Source organism: Xylaria bambusicola (assembly GCF_022495145.1).
Source record: "Xylaria bambusicola strain CBS 139988 unplaced genomic scaffold F5B22scaffold_31, whole genome shotgun sequence".
In the NCBI taxonomy this organism is placed as follows: domain Eukaryota; kingdom Fungi; phylum Ascomycota; class Sordariomycetes; order Xylariales; family Xylariaceae; genus Xylaria; species Xylaria bambusicola.
In genome coordinates, this window is record NW_025953584.1 from 473,108 (window position 1) to 494,241 (window position 21,134).

At 38.5% G+C, this 21,134-nt stretch overlaps 5 protein-coding genes across 5 annotated transcripts; 2 read left to right on the forward strand and 3 right to left on the reverse strand.

Moving 5' to 3' along the window:
- Positions 1-532: 532 nt before the first annotated feature.
- Positions 533-835, reverse strand: F5B22DRAFT_613405 (uncharacterized protein). The gene has a single exon (XM_047975403.1). It carries the CDS (start codon positions 793-795, stop codon positions 640-642), a length of 156 nt encoding a protein of 51 aa, XP_047829371.1. The 5' UTR covers positions 796-835; the 3' UTR covers positions 533-639.
- F5B22DRAFT_613406 (S-adenosyl-L-methionine-dependent methyltransferase) lies at positions 533-2,145 on the forward strand. Its single transcript, XM_047975404.1, has 2 exons — positions 533-1,022; positions 1,086-2,145. Exons 1-2 carry the CDS (start codon positions 1,001-1,003, stop codon positions 1,922-1,924), a joined length of 861 nt encoding a protein of 286 aa, XP_047829372.1. The 5' UTR covers positions 533-1,000; the 3' UTR covers positions 1,925-2,145.
- Positions 2,146-3,220: 1,075 nt separating this feature from the next.
- On the forward strand, positions 3,221-4,817 carry F5B22DRAFT_613408 (S-adenosyl-L-methionine-dependent methyltransferase). Its single transcript, XM_047975405.1, has one exon. It carries the CDS (start codon positions 3,314-3,316, stop codon positions 4,157-4,159), a length of 846 nt encoding a protein of 281 aa, XP_047829373.1. The 5' UTR covers positions 3,221-3,313; the 3' UTR covers positions 4,160-4,817.
- A 185-nt stretch (positions 4,818-5,002) lies between these two features.
- F5B22DRAFT_648182 (uncharacterized protein) lies at positions 5,003-5,845 on the reverse strand (the record flags this gene model as incomplete). The annotated part of the gene is made up of 1 exon (XM_047978985.1): positions 5,003-5,845. One exon carries the CDS (start codon positions 5,843-5,845, stop codon positions 5,003-5,005), a length of 843 nt encoding a protein of 280 aa, XP_047829374.1.
- Positions 5,846-6,817: 972 nt separating this feature from the next.
- On the reverse strand, positions 6,818-10,213 carry F5B22DRAFT_286300 (fungal-specific transcription factor domain-containing protein). The gene is made up of 9 exons (XM_047970356.1): positions 9,799-10,213; positions 9,359-9,693; positions 8,693-9,006; positions 8,558-8,638; positions 8,231-8,459; positions 7,746-8,127; positions 7,457-7,639; positions 7,030-7,405; positions 6,818-6,974 (listed from the first exon to the last, which is right to left on the reverse strand). The coding sequence occupies exons 1-9, from the start codon at positions 9,999-10,001 to the stop codon at positions 6,933-6,935; spliced, it is 2,145 nt and encodes a 714-aa protein (XP_047829375.1). The 5' UTR covers positions 10,002-10,213; the 3' UTR covers positions 6,818-6,932.
- Positions 10,214-21,134: the final 10,921 nt, after the last annotated feature.

Genomic DNA, 21,134 nt, shown 5'->3' on the forward strand with positions numbered 1-21,134 from the left:
TCTTTAATATAGCATATCTCGCCTACCATCTTAGAGTCAAATAAAATATTCGCAATAAGAGCAATGCCTTACTTATAACACTAGCGGTTATACGCATCACTATATTTCTAGCTTCGTTAATACTCTACTATAGTACCCAACAAAGGTTCAATGCAGGAAGTTCAGTTGACGAGAATGTTGGTCAGGTTGACAGTAGTACGTCATCTAGTCATGCGTTACCTTGACGTATTGTCTAATTAGGCAATTCTTACGCAGGGCGGGAGCCAGTATGGCCTGCTACGCACTCTTACTTCGTAATTCACTCGTTCGCCTATTCTGACGGATATCTGTGCCGTCAACATCCTCTGCAGCCAACAGTGCAGCCAGGCCCGCCTCCCCGCCCTAGATCATCTTCGCAGCAGCCTAATGTATATCGTTCTTAATGCAATGTAACTGTTAGTTCATGGGGGTATGCACGATGTAGCCATAGGTAAAGTGAGATTCATAGGTAGTTAGGACACGTGCATGTGGCACCGGTGCCCAAAGGATGAAGGGTTAATATTGTTTCTACTTGACAACATCAATCTACATGCATTTACTTTCCCTAAAAATAGCTATATCAAATCCAAATACGAGCTGGGTGTTGCAGCGGTCGCATATTTAATGCCATTCGCAGCTTAGAATATCGCTGTATAGCTCAGCTTGAATCTGCGAAGGTGCACCTCCACCTGTGCATATCCCACCGGCAGCAAATACCCCTTCGAGGCTAGACCTATTAAACGGTGGGCTTATCCTGACAATCTTCATTGGCGTCATTTCGAGACCGAGCCGTTTAACTATTCACTCTGGAGCTTTGTTTTCGGCTCGCGAGCTAAGACGCCTTCCTTAGTTGCTGTGCCATCTGCTTGTATATCTTCTATTACAAAGCTTGGTGAAGACTGTTCCTACAAATCACTTCTTATCTTCAGTAGCACGATCTCTTACAAAGACTTCCAAGAGCCTGATCCGGACAACGACCAACATGTCGGCCGAAGCTAGCAAGCGTAAGTCTCGCAGGGCGATTCGAGTATATGCCACCGAGACTAATATGATTCCTGCCTCTCCAGATATTACCGATACAGAATGGTCCAAGGTCGCTCCTGCAATGATGCAGATGATGGCCTCTGGGCCAGGTGTCGCCCCCGCTCAGCACATGGCTGAACACGCGGACAAGCTCTTGCCCTTTTCTAAGGCCACAGTCATCGTCGACATGGGCTGCGGTCCTGGTCAGGTTACCAACGCCGTCTTCAAAGCCCACCATACAAACATACCTACATCTGCCAAGGTCATCGGCGCCGATAACAATGCCGAAATGCTGGCGCAGTACAACAACCAAAGGAACATGGAAATTGAAAAGGGAAACAGTTGGTGGGAGAGCGCTGAGATCCTTGAAGTCGATGTTCATAAATGTGATACCTTGGAAGACGACTCTGTCAGCCATATGCTGGCTGGATTTGTCCTGTTCTTGGTGCCGAACCCTGCTCAAGCTATCTCCGCCATGAAACGTGTTATGGCTCCCGGTGGTGTGCTGGCAATGTCTGCCATGGTAGGCGGGGACTGGGTAACGCTTTCGATGTACCCTCTGAAGGTGCGCCCGGACCTAGTCATGGAGGTCCCATCGAACAGTTGCACTTCACACAAGGACGTGACAAATCATCTCAAGAACGCTGGATTTACGGACATCGAGGTCATTGACGTCGAGAACTACATGGAATTTGACGACTACGAAGTTGTCTGTCGCTTCATTCTGAATAAAATTCCGATGACTGCGAGGGCCATTGCCCAGATGACCCACGAGGAGATCACGAAGACTCAAGACATGATGGTCGCTGACCTAAGGTCATGGTACCCTACTCTACCTGCCAAGATGAAGGGGCAGACGAACGTAGCTTATGCCCGTAAATGACAACGATAGAAACCAACGTCCCGCAGAAACTATGATAAGTACTGTTACACGCGTACAAGCTGTTCATAATCATTCAAACAAATGCAGGCAATATTGGAAAGTGAGGTTATACAGACATCGCTCCTTGGAACAGACCTTAGAGACCCAGGCGGTCTGAGCTGGCAGACCATTTGGATATAGAGTCGAGTTAAGCCACCAATAGCCAAGAAGGAGTTGGTTGGTCAAGGACTCATGTAACTCTAGTTGATCATTTTAATCTGAATAGCATCAAGTTCCAAGCCCAGTTATCTGTCCTTGTTATTTCGAGGAAAATCAAGTTAAATTCGATGAACGCAAAAGTCCTTTAGGAGTTAAGCAAGCAGCATCTCAGTCCAGAAAACATTAAATTTGGAGGAAGTAGAAATTTCTTGATGCGCTTTTGGTCTTCGAGGGGATGTAGCGTTGTGATAGACTTTTAATAGATCAACCATCTTGTTGCGAAGAAGGGCAGCCCCTGATGAGTTGCAGGTTATGCGGCTCTTCACGTAGCAAGGGACATGTAACCTCGCAATGTAACTCAGAGCTGCACGAGCAGCGAATACAGATAGACAGGCTTTCATGCATATATACTACATACTATACTATGTACATACATACCAATAGGCAGGCTCTGGCCAAGCCCAATACTCGCGTCGGCATCGGTTGGGAAACTTCGGGAAAGCTTAGTCTAACGCTTCTGAATGAGCAAGGCTAAATCTGCAGTTGTAGGTTCGCTTACAATTGCTTACCATCTGCCATTATATCTGCCACATTGTATACGACTAGATTAGTATGGCAACTTAAACTTAGTTGTTAAAGAATTTTTTTCAGTTCGTCGTAGGATATGCGGGATTATTTTATATACTTTTATGCCCTTGATTGACTTAGGTAGTTAGCCCAATCTCACAGTTACAAACGCCGAAAACCTGATGTGCCCGAGCATCCCCGTGTTCATGTGCATGGGCGCTTTTAGGCCAACTACATGGGTATGCATTAATGCATGCGTGCTGCCAGTCGCAGAAATTGCCAACTGCATTGCACTCGGGCCCGACGCTTTGTGGCAAGCTGCCTCCTTGCGATTGGGATTGCTGCCTATTTGTTTGTTTGTTTGTTTCTGACGTACACGCCCTAGTATGCAATAGAGAGAGTTCCCGAGTAAGGCAGTTCCAGGGTACCGCCGGCCACTGGACAAACGTTACTTTCTCTATTCAACCCCCTCATCCTCAGTTGTATCTCCCAAGCTACCTCGATATAAACACAGATCGCTTAGAGCCGCTCAAGGTATTTTCTTGCACGCCCTCCTATTACTCGTCGCCCATAATTCCGTTTATTCAGCGTACACTGTCCGTTTGTCCAAACGACTCCAACATTATGGCCGCTCCTAGCGAATTTGTTCCTAAACAAGCTATGCCCTTTGACGGCAAGCTCTTTGACATCATCGGCGCCGATGAGACGCTCACCATCGCTAAACATGAGATGACCCTTCTTCCTCCATTCCCAACAGGAGCTATCATTCACGACGCTGCTTGTGGGTTGGGACCGGTGACGCAGAGCATCCTAGCAACAGCACCGCCCAGTGATGTCAAGTTCTATGCCACTGATATTGCCCCGCCCATGGTTGGCATCTACAACCAGGTCTCGTCAGGTAATAATTGGCCAGTGAAGGCTGAAGTCATGGATGCCCAGAACTTGACGTTTCCTGACGCCATGTTTTCCCATACCTTCCTCTCGTTTGGCCTCCCCATCATTGATGACCCAGTGACGGCCGCAAAAGAGATGTACCGCACACTCGCCCCCGGCGGCACTGCCGTTACCGCGTTTTGGCTACAGATCCCCCAAGGCGAATGTGCCCAGGATACTCGCATGGCCGTCTACGGGCCCGATGCCCATCTAGCCGTTGAACCGAAACCACAGCATAAAGATCGAGACTACCTTAAAAGCCTGTTGGTGCAAGGCGGGTTCGAGTCCACAGGCATACAACTCTATGTGAAGTCGGCGTTTCTCCCAGTCAAAGATTTGGATGAGTTCGCTCGGGCCATTTGGACTGCCATCGGCCAGCCCCCGGGAGGATGGACTCAAGAGGATGAGAACAGGTGGAATGTAGCAGTGTCTGCGTATAAGACGCTCCTCGCAAAGAAACCAGGCTATCATGTAGATGAGAATGGCAACATTACACTAGAGGCCATCGCCCAGATATGCATTGTCAAGAAAGCTTGATTAATCCGTGTGTGGCGTCTCATAGATGGGATGAAGGGTGACACCGTGGACACATTGGAAGAATCAAAACAGTTGCCTACCTAGGCACTTACTTAGGCAGGTCCTTAACACAAATTATAGGGGATAAGCGCTATATTACAGCTAGTTTAGTGGGCTACTTCCCTATAGTATGGCGGGTATGCTAAGTCCGAAGATTTTCAGGTTATCTCTCGCAAGTTCTATCATGTAGCACCAATGAACCTTCATGAGCCTCCCATCTCTCTACTATAATACTATCTGGTTCTGTTACGGCAAACAGACTCTGCACGAGGTCCAGGAACTTCTGAAACAAGGGACCTTAGCCTTTAGCTCCAGTACTATTCATAGGGACCGGCAACAAGGTAGCTACATGATAAGTAGTGTTTCATCGCCTTGGGTTTTATCTAACCTTGAGATCTGGAAACTGGCTCGCTTCAACTTCCAAGTAACACCATACACACTATTTTGAGAAAAGCACATGTTGTTGTACATGGATCTAACTTTAGATAATAATGCACGAGCTCTTTTGAGTTGAGTTTCTTTCACAGATTGACTAATAATTTGACTTACGCCTATTTATGCAAAAATGAGTTATTGATGACTTTCCAACCATTCTTCTAACTGAATACGATAAATACTCATTATTATATCACTAACGAGAACAATATTTCTTTCATCTGGACTTCTTGCAGTTTTTAATGCTTAAGCTATGTATATTTTAGTCTAATTTGGTTTATCTACCTACATCAATGCCTCGGTGTATCCTTCTCTCAGACAAGTGGTATTTTCAGGCACTCTATAGCAGTGGCCACGTTAGGAAATACCTTATATACAGACGCCAGGGAACTTGGAGCTGCTTCTAAGAACGTCCGCCAAAAAAACATTTGTGTCCGAGCATGCATAGATACGAGACCGAGCAATAGTTTCGGAGACTATTGGCTGTGCGAGCGCATTCTGCAATGCTTCTTGGTGTACCGCTGCCAACTCCCCGAGGCGTGGGATCATAGGAAACCACGCGAATAGCTGCGCTAGGATGAAATGAAGTAGTTCTTGGAACTGAACACCGTGGCCGTTGTTTAACTGGATCTCCGTGTGGTACCTGGAGGCGTTGCTATCCTTGGTCAGAATCCCCAAGTAGACGTGACAGAGCTCGTGGACCATGACGCAGAATATTTCATCGAATGGCTCAGGCTCACCAGAGGGCTGGTCAAGGTTCACCCAGAGTGTAGCCTGAGAGGGAATAAATACGCCTTTCATTTCGGGCTCTTCACAATGATCTCCGAATGAGAGTGTAATTAGGGAACGGTGATCGGACTCATCTTTACGCTTGTCTTGTTGGGTTATGATGCCGAAGAAGAAAAGGCGATCAATCCACACTAGACAATTAGCTACCGACTGGGCCAAGGTTGTTCCTGTATAAGGGTTTGCCTTGTTCGCCTCCAAGTCGGCTTGCATCTCGTTTTTGAATTCTGAAACATCGCTGCTATTAGGATTCGCTTTAGCAAGGCAGTTGGTTTTGGTAAACTGCACGAGGTCGGCAGCTGTGAAGGAGTAAACCCTGTTCGGACTATCCGTTTCCCAAAACCGATATCTCTGCATTCCTGGTACTGTTAGCCAAAATTCTGAGCGGCGGATGAGGCTTTGCACGGTTTCCGAGACGCTAGCCATTCTTTTTTTTTTTTTTTTTTTTTTTTTTTTTTTTTTTTTTTTTTTTTTTGGCTTATGAATGAGGTTCGTAATCTGAGGTCGTTTTTGTTTAACTTTGTTTTGGGTATGTTGCTAGTTGTGTTTGTCCTGAAAGAATCAACCAGGAGAACTTCATTGTCAAGCTGCCTTTTATACATCTCACGGAAGAATAGAATGTTGATAACAACACGATTGTTCACTAAAGGGATTGTTAAGTGTTAAACAGACAAAAGGATCAATTTAGCACACGCTCTCATTACAAGTAGTAATCTTCCTTTCCTTGTTTTGTTACTTTTATTCTAGCTTATGATGTCCGATATCCACCTCATTGGCTACGGTACGGTCATTACTTAGCCAAGGTTGGGTGTACTTCGTGGTAAGAAGGTAAAAATATGAATGTAATGTACAGGTTCGTAAATGATGTTTGAACTTGAGTTCAGCTAAGCTAATATCGCGACCCTAAGGCTATATACAGCGAGGCTCTTTGTCTATAGCTCTAGTATCGTGGCAAAGTACCCTAGCTATGCTACTAACATGGATGCATACCCGTAGTAGGTAGTTAAATAAGGGGCTAATTTTATATGCTTAAATCTGCGGCAACAAGGACTTATAGGAGACAAGCTACCCTGTGCAGTTGCTCTTTGAGGGTGGAGGCGTCCCCAAGACACTCGAGGGAAAAGTAGATTGTCGCTAGAAGAGAGAATGAAGCAACCGACAAATGAAGTACATATCCAACTAAGGATATTCGATCTCGGCCTCCATAGACTTGAATTTCGCGCTAGCAGAAATCCGGGTTGCAAGAATAGGTGAAGGGGTCTATTGAGTTTCGAGTGAATCATTCATTCTTTCTTGTGGCGTGTGGCAATACATGCTGAATGGTATAGCTGTGGGTTGCGAATAATCCGTAAGGCATGGGACTGGGAAATGAAAGTCCGACGGCTAAAGGTGAGAAGGGCAGAGCCAGCAGAACTGTACCCTACCATGATGGAACACTAGACTCTATCGTTTCATGTGTTTAATTTTGCTCTGTCACTGTAAGTCTAAAACAGTGGCATACTCCATAGTCTCATTAGAAGTTTCGAGTGTCATTATCGTGGGCATCATTTCCATCCTCTCAAAGCGTTAATTACTTCATAGAATTATTGAGAAGGCACTGAAAAACTCACTGTTTCATCGTTGCTGGATGTGGGCAACGGATCCCAGAATTCAGAAAAATGATCTTCAATTTGCCAGAGGGTGTCTATTGGAATATGGTCTATGCGGCCCTGGAGCGTCGTCTGGCTAGCCGAATCCCCAATTGAGTGCTGTGGTGGTGAGAAAATCTGAGGCGTATTCGCACCTGTATAACGTGGTGAGTTGAGCTTCTCGATTGCTTGTAAGAAAAGACCCCGGATGAATGTGGCTGAAGAATAAACATCCTGGATCTTTCTCAACACTATCATGAAAAGATCCAGTTTGTTTAGACTCGACTGCCGTATAAGCGGATCCGACGACTTGGATTCCAGGAGATGACTATTCATGGCTGGCACAAGTAAAGGGACCCTAGGAGAAGTCAACGCTGATTATAGATAGAGAAGGGCAGTGTAAATTTACGTCATAGGGCCAATATAACCGATCAGTTGGTTGCTGATGACCTTGTCTAGCATGGTGTTGGTGTTCCCCGCCGCTGCCCTAATCTTTTGATGCACGAGTGCAAACCACACAGCCTCTTGATCCGGAGGAACGCCCGGCGGGGCGCGGTTCGTATAAGGCCTCCATAACGCAATAGTAGCGGCGCTTGTGGGCACAGATATTAGCTACTCTCTGCTACTAAAACGAATAGAGGCAGACGAAAAAGCTTGTGTGAGATATAGCTGCCTCTGGATCAAGGTCAAATTCTTACTTGAAGTGAAGTCGTAGGTGATATGAGTAAAAAGTCAATGATGGACTGGAATCTTCTGGTCGCCCACCGGCTTGTGAAATGCATCGCATAAGGTCTTGCTCGGTTGCTTCAACCCAGACGCGTGAGGGTAGGGAGCCCGTGGCATTGTAATTCTCCGACAAAATCGTGCCCAATACCTGGCTGAGGTGTAAGAGGATTACCCAGCACTCAGCAAGCTGGTCAAAATCTGCTGGTATATACATGCTTCGAGTCTGGGCAGACAATTCGCTCAGGTCATTTATTAAATCTTCACTGGAAGGTATCGGAGTATTGCAATCGCGCGCGTGTATTCGCATAGGGCGGCCCATCCCCAAGCTCAACCACCGATCGCGGAAAAAGCAACCTAATAAGTCAATGAGGATTTGTTGGCAGAAAATGGCTTGAACGTCATTTGTGCCTACGCGACGCTACGAGAAAACGAAATGAGCGAAGGAAGTAAAACTTACTCCACCAAATACGTCGCCATAGTTGGCGTTGCCGGTCTGAGAGCCGTTTATTGTATTGGCCACGATCTGGATCGCGGTTTAAACCCAAGGTTTGGGATAAACTGATAGCAATGCCCATCCAATGCCATGACTCTGTTCGTTCCCCCAAGTCGGAGTACCAGAAAGCCAGGAGGCAGACGGACTGAATGATGGAAATGCGGTTTTCTTCGCATCCATTATCATACAAGCACTGAGTCATCCAAGTACAGGTTAGGCAGATGGGGATGATAAGGAGAGAAAACGAAACGAGATTGTAATATAGGGAAGTGGACAGGGGTATTTACTTACCTTGGCACGAACAAACATCGACTTCTTCATCTCCTTATGAGATTGGTAACCAGCTTGGCGTACTATCACTTTATCTACGTGCTGCATACCCTGCTTAGTATATATATCAGTTGAATAACTGTAGAATATACTTACATTGGCAGCCACGGAGAACATACTCCACAAGAGTAACAGATTAATCGCGGACGCACCACCATTACGAAAAGAGGTGAGTACATCTACAGCATCAACCACCGGTAAAATAGGGTGGATATGATAGAAGTAGGCTCTGAACAGCGCTTGACACACCGGCTCACTAGGAACCGAGAACACGCCCTTGGCTCGAAGATATGCGACGTCTTGAGGAGTCAAGTCGTGTGTCGCTACCATGTATGGCAACCCATAATGTTGTGGTATTACATTTGACTCACCGACAATGTCGAGAATGTAGCCAATTCCTTGTTGATCTCCTACATACAGACAAGATGTCAGCACACTAGACAAAAATTGTAAAGATACGAGAAATAGGTTGCAGGTTATGGTTAATGATGAATAACAATTGTCTGACTATGGTGTGAATCTACAATGCAAGAAGTAGACGTGTTCAGTGTTGCAAGCGTAAAGGGCCTGTCATGTTGCATGATAGACCATCGCTTCTGAAAGTATTGGCTACTGACCAAATTCAGATATCTGGAGACTTCGCAGCAACTCCACCAGGGTCAACGTTACCCTTGGAATGCCTACTAGCCTGCTGACCCGGCATATGCATCTCGGAGCGCGCCATTTCAAGAGCCAGTATTACAAATTGATGTTCATACTTACCAACGTAAAAAGTCTCAGATGTTGCTTCAACTGTATCTTCCATAATAGAAGAGGCTAAAGATTCAATTGCATAATCATCCGGTCCACGTTCGGGAGCGGTCTCCTCTTGGAACGTGGTTATGTTGGGGTCGACCTGAAAGGTAGCATTCTCGCCCTCTTCATCGTTCTGCATGCCATTTTGATGGACAAATGGTGTGACAGGACAAGTATCAGGAGGAGTTGTCATCGGCCCTGGAATTGGAAGCTTGGAGTTTGCGATGGTTGAGGGGAGGTCAGCGGACGATGATGTTGAAGGAGCACTGGTGACGCCCCAGTTACAACTTGGTACTGGGTGGCTAGATTGCGAGTTTCGGCTTTCAGCACCTAGATAGAGCGAGAAAAGGGGTATAGGCAAGGGAAAGGCAGAGAAAAGGCCTGTTTCTAGAATCGGGGCTACTCACGTGCGCTTCTTCCGCCCATTTACCTCACAAGAATGGCCATCGCGTACGCAGTTGAAACACGGTATGCCAACGGCGGTGACGTTGCACTTTACTTTCCGTTGCCGACAGACCCGACAAGCTGCCGGGGCGCGTCTCCGAACTTGTGGAACGGCTACTGAGGCGGAGACCGGAGATAGAGACCCTCCAGCGTGGTCGGGTTCCATTGCTGTGGTATCATATGCGCACGTACCATTAAGTACGCGCAAGACGGCTGACTATAGGCATGCACGGAATACGAGAACGGATAGATCGGCAACGACGTTTCATCGTTCTAGACGCGAACCAAGAACCAAGAACCATCAAAACGAGCCACGAGGCAACAGCGGGCAGGTAGACAAGATAATATGGTTATATAACGAGGATGATGTGTTGAGCGGCCAGACCCAGTGCCAAGAAGGGAAGCCTTGAACATTAAAATAGCTGGTCAACGACTGGGTAGCACAGGCTGCACAGCAGAGCGAACCGATTCTGTGACGCGACGAGCGTTACATAGAAAGCCTTTATAACATTATATAAGGATCAATAACTCGTATCGGAGGGTACCTGCCCAGTCGCGAAAAAAAACAAGTCAATGATCAAAACTGTAGAGTTCCTTCGAGGCCCCTCGGTATAGGAGCGCGTGCTGAACGTACCTAGTTCTCTGGCCGATACGGACGAGTCGATCCCTCAGACTGGGTGATGGTTGGTCATCTCTCCAGTGCAAGGACCCTGCATATTTTCGTCCTTAGTAAGATAGCCTGGCTAGACGAGGACGAGGTCGGTATGTTTAGCGACGCAGAGCCTTGCGATCGGCCTGTTTGGCAAGTTCCATCTCAAGACGGCTACTACTCTGCAGCCCAGACGCCTCTCAATTGAGACATGTTCACGCACAAGCACAGGTAAGTGGTTGTCAGATCATGACCAGTAGGCTACTCCGGTAGCTTCTGGAGCAGGAGCGGAAGGAAGCGGAGGCTATTAGCTAGAACCGTAGGAATGCAGTGCAGCCATGGTGATGGCAAGGGAATCGTCAGGGTGAACAAGGGACGAGCATGGGTTCTTCCCAGCTACCCCGGGCGACAACGTGCGCCATCAGATGTGGATACAGCAAGGTCCTTTCAGCGAAACGGCAAGTCTTGCGAGATCCTGTTCGTGTATCGAGTAGTAGACCTACCTAGGTGAAGCGAAGTGCGCCTGACGATAGTTGCAGCGAGCATGGCCTTGCGACATTCGTCCTACATGCTCTACATATAGTAGAGTAGTGCTACTATGCGTGTGCCTTCGTGCGTGCTGCGTGATACACCACACTCGCGTAGCTTGTTCACTCCAAGATTGTCTCATCTAAGGCAGTGGCACCTAGCCCTTGATCGATTCGCCATAGACATTGACTATTGAAGTCAGGTAGCGAGCCAGATCAGTCAGCGATGGTTTCGGAGTATCGGGATCCCATTGTACGATCAACACCCTAGCTTGGTGATGACCTCAGCGGCACTGTATGTGTGATGGCCTCTTTCAATGAGCACCTTGAAGGCAGAAGGAAGCGGGCAAATTACGTCGTAACGCAGCTAAGGAAGAGACACTCTCACATCCGCACTCTCCTACTGCAGGTATGTAGGATCCAAGAGATAGATGTACAGCCAGCCTCCTTCGGTGCAGGTGGACGGAAACGAATAAGTGCGAATCCGTGAATATCTTGATCACTTCCTGTCGTGGTGCAAGTCCCGAAAATAAGCTTTCGTTGATATGAAGGCCGTGGGCGTAGTTAGTGGAGTGCAGGGCCATCTCGGCCGCTATTTAGGCCCGTCCAGGGCTACATTCAGGGACCTAGCCCCTAGTCTTCAAGCTAGGTACTTACTACTTAAATAGGACCGCTATCTACTTAGTCCCACGCGGGCCGCCCGTACTCCAGCAAGCACTTAGTAAGGAAGTACTATGCATGGATATATATTGACGCAGTTCATTAGCTTTCGGGACCGTCGGGCTGATTCGATCGTGAATAAATACCTACTTACTTACTTACATATGCGATGACCTAGTCTACGTGGGCTCTAAGAATACAATATATAGAACACGTGTCAGTTCACTGTACATGGCTTATAACAAATCAGAAGCAGGACAGGTGGGCAAATAGACAAGGTAGGAAGCATGGCCGACGGGAAGCTATCTATAGGTAGGCTATAGCTACTTGTGGTGAGCATATCTGCAGAGAATCCTCCGTCAGATCCCGTATAAAGGCCCGAGAGCGCTAGGAGTATGAGCTTGAAAATACTCGGAGTAAGTATGTCCCTGGGTGTCAATCTCATGTCACCTCAGTGAACTATTCGAGACAGTATGATTGATAAGACATTCCGCACGACCGAGAGATGAGTCCTTTGAGAGAGGTCTTTACCTAACCCCGGCGTAATGTGGCTGAATCTCGACTTATACAGAATATTCCGCCATCTCGCCTGGCCACTCAGATGGCAGGATCTCTATGCTTTGCTGCTGCCAGTTTCCCTATCATGCATATGTGCTCCGTGAAGATCGTAAGATCGTGGTTTGAGCTCGCTTGTGCCCCTGCGCAGACCTCTGTCAGGGCTGGCACGCGAGAGCTGAAGGATCCGTCTCACTGGCGTGACCTCCCTGTCCCGAAGACTATTCAGAAAGGCCGGGCGGTTCCGGACCTTTGCTGACATATGTCTACTCTAGGTCAATGTACATGCTAGCCAACACACTCGAACCCACGATTTGAATGATCTTGTCGACGAGGTATTGTGCTATAGGTTTCCCTCCTTCAGGAGGCAGTAAGGGCTTAGTGTAATGGAAAGTGAGGACACTTAAATTATTTTTCATTCTGTATACGAACTTCCCTGTATGATTGTTGTGGTGAATGGGGTGAGCCACTATATGCACACCACCACCACTAAGATTCTTCATTATACAAAATGATCCTATAAGCGCAACTTGCATCGCAAAAATGTGATTAAGATGGTGAGATATATGTTGTTGTGTTAATCACATGTTGTGTATTATTACTTCGCTCCTTCGAGTATTAGGCAAGGGCATGAACATAGCTGTAGGTATGTTGCATTGCTTGTGAGATAACTTTGTGCTGGAATTCTAGTTTGAAAAGTCAACACATTCAGTCTAATCAGCGTCCGATTATATTAAGGTACCAGTCCAAGAAAACGATCGCACCGGAGACCATAGCCCAGGAACTGTACGCAGAGTCCTGAAGACATGGAGCAGCTCTTTGCAGTCATTAACGAGAATTGATTGATATAGGTAGTCTCTGGCGCACGCGCCTACTTGGCGGGACACTAAAGATGCGGCCCAAAGAGTCCGACGATTTTCCAGTACATGTGGTCGATTTTCTACCTTGTGCGACTAGATTGGCAATGTTGTGGGAGCTCCAGGCGGAGCAAAATGGCGTAGGATCTCGAGTCAAAGCTCTGGAGACATCGGGCACGGCTTGCCTCTGACGCCGGACATGGCGCTATGGGCGTGTTACGTATGAGCGACACTGGACGTTTTGAGGCAACTGATGAGTGATCGGAAAGAAGTGTACGGAGCAGCGCATGTGATCACATTAAATTATTTAGAAGCCTAGGTTACCAAACATCTTGACGGTAGGAGAAAGAGTCTTATATAGCTCCAGTATATGTATCACCAGTACCGCCGCCTTCCACTTTTGCAAGTGAGGTAAAAGCTCCACCTATGCAACGTGCGATCATCGAATTACGGATAGCAAGCCAACTCAAGGCTGATTGGAGATGGTGACTTCATACATGGCTAGCATAAATCCAAGCTGCAGTATTACCCCAGCCACGAGGTTGGCGGGCGAGGCGATCTGACAAAAAACTGTCACCCCCATAATACTTATACCACCTATGAAGTGTGACGGTTTTTTATCAGACCACCTCGGCGGGTGCATCCTTTTGAACGCCAAGTACGCTAAATATGCAACTGAAGTCAATTACAGTAGAGTGTTTGACCTATTTAGAAGAAAAGTTGCCTATACCAATATCTCTACGCTGCAAGGTTGAGACTTTCAAAAGCTTGCAGAGGGCGGGCAGTCTCAAAAAAGGCTGACGATAAGCCATTCTAGCCAAAAGGGTAATACAATACGACGACTACATATACTCTGTATTTGCTAAGAACAAGCTGCTCCAAGGAGGGAGAGAAGGAAGGAAAAGAAGAAAAATATTACATATTTGACGTGAAATATATGGCAAGCTGCTGCTTGCGCGTGTAAGTTTTGCAGGCAACTATTCTTTCTAGGTATCAATGCGGCCGTAGCAAGCAACGTATGTACAGGTAGCACCTGGCAGACTAGTGGTGACCTAGATACTACGATAAGGTGGAAGGGAGAATTCCATAGAGTCTGAACTATTTGTACCTAAGAAGATGCATTAATATCCCCACCTCGTTAGGAACCTCGCTCTGTGAGGCTAGCTGAGTGTTAATTCGTGAAGCAATTGAAAAGTTATATGAGAGCAAGGTACATCCCGAACTCCGCATTATTACCTAGTTAGTGACTCGAATGCATTTCCCCTGTACATTGACTCCGGCGTGGGTTGGTAGAGGCGATTTGCAACGTCAAGTACTTAGTGAAATGGCGGAACCATGTATTGGAATTAGGAAGGCAGTACTATTTCAACTCCATGTCTAATCTCGTTTCTTAAAGTAACTGTGCTAGTACTAACACAAGCACATTTGCTGATTTATGTCGCAACAATTCATTACAATTACAGCAGGAGATTGGTTCTGCAGCACATGCAAGCACACACACTCATAGGAGGCAATATGGCTTATATGGGGAGGACCCGAACAGGTTTCTGCTCGTTTTCTCTTCTTAACTGCCTTAGAAGGACTCGGCCCCGTATAATGCGCAACAAGCTTTTGATAACTGGCTCGAAACTGCCCAGTAACTACACATCTGCTAAAATAAAAAAGATAGATAAGCGCGTGGTTATTGTCAAAGTTCCCAAGCACCAGCGGCATAGGGGTACAAAGTACTTATGTAGGAAGAACATGTTGGCGGATTGGGAGAGGTGTCATGGAGGTATGTCCCGGAGTGAGTAGAAGGTCAGTCACAGTCAAGTAGGTAGGTAGAAGGGTAGTATAGGCGTCAATATTCATTGAATCCTGAACCCTCCAACCCTCGAAGAGGGGGGCCAACACCCCTTTATATAGCCAGTAGGTCTAATACAGCCACCCCTAGGGTCTATGTGACTATATCACCTGACAAGAGGTAAAGCATAGCATAGTCCTCTTGGCTGCACTTTGTATATGCCAATATAACGAGGACACGATATGCGACGAATCATCGATATCCTGTTCCAAATTAGCATCCTTGCTTCGTGAACTCCTTTGTCACTACGACTACTCCTGTGGTACTGGGTAAGCCCCTCGAGCATATCGGATTTGTGTAGATAGTTTAATATGCTTATTCCTAGCTAGATGCTATAGCTAAAAGGCTGGAGAAGCAAGGGTCTTGTGTAAGAAATATATGCATCTTACCAGAGCCGCTCGTGTGGCTGGTCATATGCAGAAATTTAATTCACTGACTACACGAGAAAAGTTCCCCAACTTTGCTTTATCGTATCGAATTCCCTTTTCAAATGCTCTATCTAAATCACCAATACCTTCATGCGTCGGGACCATGTATTCCTTGAACGCTGTAGACATGTTGGCGACTTGAGCAAGATGTTTCTCTTTGATCTCGGGGATGCAATCTCCGCCAGTAGTCCCTTTTTCTTTAGCCTTTTTTGAATCGAATACGGCGAGGGCAACGGCTGTTTGGAAAGCTGGGATTTAACGTGTTAATGAGTCTGGAGTAATAATAACAAATATGGCAAGAGCTAAACATACCATTTCGGATTTCACGACCATTCCATTCCAGTTTGGTAACTGCTGGGTCCTTCTTCGCAATATAAAGAACTCAGCACGAGAGTCTATGCTGACTCATCGTACGGGTCGTGTCGGTATGGTCCACCTTATAGCTGCTGGGCCTTTATTTTGCCATCGGCATGTTAACCTACTAAGGCACCGTATTAAAAGAAACGGAATAGAGATACTTCTGCTGGTTTTTTTTTTTTTTTTGTGTGACATATACTGAAATGGAAGGTATATGAGGGTTGTATTTAATTGAACTATTTGATTTAAGTGAGGTAGGAAGACCGTCTTATATATATAAATAGTGCCTTCGTAACCCTTTATAACCCTTGACCTATACTGTATATATGAAGTGACTCCTTTACTACCTATACTTTTAACATTCCTGTTAAAGGAGATACTTCGTAAATTAAATAGCTTTATAGTTTATAATTCTAGCTAATTAAAATAGACTTAAGATAACCTTATAGGTTATAATATATTACTCCCGCTACTTCCGTAGCTTATTATTTATTTTATTATAATAACTTTATAGGTAGTAGTATATTACTTCTATTATTTCTATAGCTTTATTATTTATCGTTTAAATAAATGGTTTAAAGCGTTATAACCTATTATTTTTAAGGTATATTAATAGTTATAAAGTTATAGTTATAAGGCTTTTATTAGTTTTTATATATACCTATATTATTTTTTTAATTATTTTATTACTTTTATTTATATTTATATAAAGGTAACTTTATATATTTATATTTTTCCCCTTTATAAATAATATAAGTAAAAAGTAATTATTTAATAGTTAAAATAATATATTATAAGTATCCCCCTTTTTCCTTTTTAAATTTATTATTTTTATAATAGGCTTTAATATAATTAATTATAATATTAGTTAATAAATAAACTTTTTTATAGGTTTTCCAAATATACGGAAGTTTATTTTATATAAAAGTTTATTCTTTTATATATAAGGGAGTTTATCCTTTTATATATATAGTAATTTATCCTTTTATATATATAGTAGTTTATTTTTTTATATATATAATAGTTTATCCTTTAAAAAATCTAATTAAGTTAAATATATAAACAATATTTAAGCTTAAGGTTAAATATAATTATTAGGGATTTTTTATAATTTTAAAGCTATTTTAAATATTTTAAATATATCCTTTAAAAGTAGTTTTATTAAATTATTTATAATTATATCTTTTATATAAATTTATTTTAATTATATTTTACTTTTTTTAATTTACTTATAAATAAAATACATTTAAATATTAATATACCGGTTCCTATTATATTATATTAAGTTCTTTATAAATATAATAATTTTTTAATTATTATTATAAATTATTATAGTAATTAATTCCTTTAGCTTTTTTATTCCTTTACTTTTATCCTTATAATTTATATTTAATTTACTATATAGTTAAAATAACTATATAGCTTTTTTAATAATATTAGTTATTCCTTTATATTTAGCTTTATAAATAAAAAGTATAACTATTTATTATAGTTTAAAAGATTAATTAATTATTCCATTACTTAAGTTAAATATATATTTATTTAAAGGTTAACCTTTATATATTTAAATTATTACTTTAATTAATATTAGTTTAATTTATAAAAGGTTATATTAATTCCTTTAAAATAAAATAATATATTTTACTTTTTAATAAGTATTAAAGAATTTATTTAATAGTTACTTTATAGGTTAATATAAAGTTAAATATATATTTATTAATATATAATATTATAAATATAATATTAAGTTATATACTTATTATTAAATATATAATATATTTAATTATTAATTAATATTTATATCTATTTCCTATAAGATAGGTAAATCCCTTTTTAACCTTTTATAGTTTTATAATAATTATAAGTATATTAATAAGCTTATATTTTTCTATTCCAAATTTTATAAATATTTTATCAATATACCTTTATTAGTTAAAGTAAATAGTTTAATTTTTTTAGTTTTTTTAAATATATATATTAAGGTAATATTAATATAGGTTTAAATCTATTATTTAAAAATGCTTTTTTAAAGTTATTTTAATATTTTTAATCTTTATTAGATTTTTATTAACTATTAATAAATTATTTATATAAATTATAATAAAGATTTTAAATTTAATATTTATAAAAATCCTATAATTAATAAAGAATAAAACAAAACTTAATATAATTAAAAAATTTAATAAAGTTTTAAATTAAACTTTAAGTATTTATTTTAAACTATATAATACTTTTTATAATTTATATATTTAATTAATACTATTTTTAAATTTATTAAGTTATTTAATATAAATATCCTTTTTTATTTCTTTATAAAAAAAGGTTATCTTTATATTTATTTGCTTTATTTTTAAATTTTATATAATAATTATAATAAATAAGATTTTATAACTTATTAATTTAATTATTAAAGTGAACGTTTTAAAATAATTAATACTTTCGATTTATTTAAAACTTTTAATTATTTATTTAACCTTATATTGGGTAACTTTATTATTTAATTTCCATTTTAACTTATAAACCTATTTTCCTTATAATATATATATATCTTTTTACCTTTTTATTAAATTTTAAATGCTATTATTTATTAAAGATTAATATTTTACTTTTATCCTTTTTATTTAATCTTTACTTTTTAGGTCCCTTAAGGCTTTTTCTATTATTAAAGGTTTTATATCCTTTTTATATACCTTTAATATAATAGCTATAATTTATATTAAATAAAAGGTTTATATTTCTTTTATAAATAAGGTCTTTTAACTTTTAATAAAATATTTATAAATAGGGTAATTTAATATAGGGTAATCCTTATTATAAATAGGTAGATTAATATTTAAGTTAAATAAGTTTTTAATTAATAGAATAATATAATATAATAATTATAAAGTAATATTTATTATTATACTTTATATAAATATTATATTAATCCTTTGTTTTTTTATAGGTAATAAAGTTAGTTTTTTAACCTTAATTAAGCTTTTCCTTTTATTTTTATTTATTTAAATATTAATTAATATTATCTTTAAAGGGTTTAACTTTATAATAGGTTCTTTATTAAAGTATACATTTTGTTTTATTATTTTAATAATTTTACTATTTATAATAAAAACTTTATAAATAAAGTTATTATTATATCCTATTAGGATATTTAAAATGTTTTTTAGGTTAATTTTCTTTTACTTTATATTAAGGAATAGGCATTAAATTTTAATGCTTAATTGTTTAACGTATTTAATAAATAATTGTTAGCTATATATTAATTCTTAAAGGGTAACATTTAATATATTATAAGGGCTTTTATTTTTAAAGTAATTAACTATTTAAATAATCTTTAATTAATATTTTAAAGGGATAGTTCTTTTTATTATTATTAAAAGGAGTTTATTTTAAATTATAATATTAAAATTTTTTATTATTTTATTGCTTTTATATTATTTAATAGGTATTAGATTAATGTTTATTTCCTTTTTAAAGGTTTAACGTTTTATATTTTTAAAAATAAATTCCTTAACTTTATTAATATATATAAGGTAATATTTTTTACCTTATTTTTTTAACCTTTATAGTTAATTAATAAACTTCCTAATATATATTTAAATATTTTACCGGTTTTTTATTATTTTTAATATATTAAATTTATTATAAAAGTTAATTATAATAAATTAATATTCTTTTCCTTTATAATTAATAATATAATAGGGGTTATAAATGTTTATATAAATAATTTTATTAATATAGTTTTTTTTAAAAAAAGTACCTTTATAGGGTCCCTTTTTTATTTTCCTTAATATATATACTTTAAAAATATAATATAGTTTTATTTTATTTATACCTTTAATTATTTTTTTTAATTTTAATAAAGATTGCTTATTAAAATAAGCTATTTGTTTATATTAAAGTTTTATTTTAAAACTTATAAAATATATTATTAAAGCGGGAAGTACTTTTTTATTAATAGATAAATAAAATAAATTCCTAAAGTATAATAAAATAATAATAATATTATTAAGTTTAGGAAAATTTATTATATAATATTATTTTATAAAAATTATATTTATTTCTTTATTAAGGAATTATATAATAAATATTAAATTAACTTTTAACTTTAAAATATAAAGGATATTTTTAAAGGTAATTTTTTTAAAACTTTTTTAAGTTATAACTTTTTTAATTAAATTTCCTTTTCCTTTTATAGGAATTTTAATATTATTTATTCCTTTAATTATATCACAGGTAGGTTAAATTTTAAAAGTTAAGTACAATGTTATAAATCTTTTTAATCTTATAATAGGTATTTAATAAAATTAAAGCTTAAAAAAGGGAAGAATTTCCTTTAAAGCATATATAAAAAAGGTATATAATATATATAATATATATATACTTTAAGGGCTTTAAAATACTATAATATAATAATTATTCCTTTTTTTTTAATTAGGTTATCCTTAACCTAATATATAACTAATCTATTAATTAAATATAAAATAAAAAGTCGAATTATATAAATATATAATATAAAATATTATAATAAACATATTAATATAGTTTATTTATATAAAGTATTATTATTATAAAGGTATATAAATATTAAGCTTATATTTATATTATAAATTATATATACTATATATTACCTTTATAATAAAATCTATATATATATTTTTATTAATTATTTATTAACTTTTTTTCTTCTTTTTTTCTTTTTTCTTTAACTATTACTAATTTTAAAAATTAGTTTTAACTAATAATTTATTATTTCACTTCTATCTTTACCTTATTTTCCTTTATTTTTTTATTATATTTATATTATTATTACCATTATTTAAATTATACCTTTTAAAGGTAAAAAGGGTAAAGGTAAAGCTTAAGCCTTAAAGAGCAACCATATTACCTATAATAATAAAGGCAAAGCATTACTATTATTACTACTATTTAAATATAATAAAAATATAAATAAAAAGTATATTAATAATAAAGCACCTATACTATTATTGCTAATATTACCAATATTACCTACTTTTTTAATATTATTAATATTATTATTAAATAGTAACGATAATAACGATAACTATAAAAAGGGTAATTTAAGCTAAAGCTATAGCAGATCTACCGGCCCTCCGCCTAATAATTATTTAAGCTATAAGGGTAATTCAAATATTAAAAGCAAAAACCTTTAAAAAAAATATAAATAATCTATAAAGATAAAAAATTAACATTATAATAAATATATTAATCCTATAGCTATACTACCTACATTAATATTTTATAGTTATATTAAATATATTAAATATATATATTAACTTAACTTTAATCTTTTATTTAAATTTAATTATTTATTTAATAAATTTAACTTTATTAATTATTATAAGTATATTAAAGTATATTAAATATATAAGCTTATTAATATTTTTATACCTATATTATATATA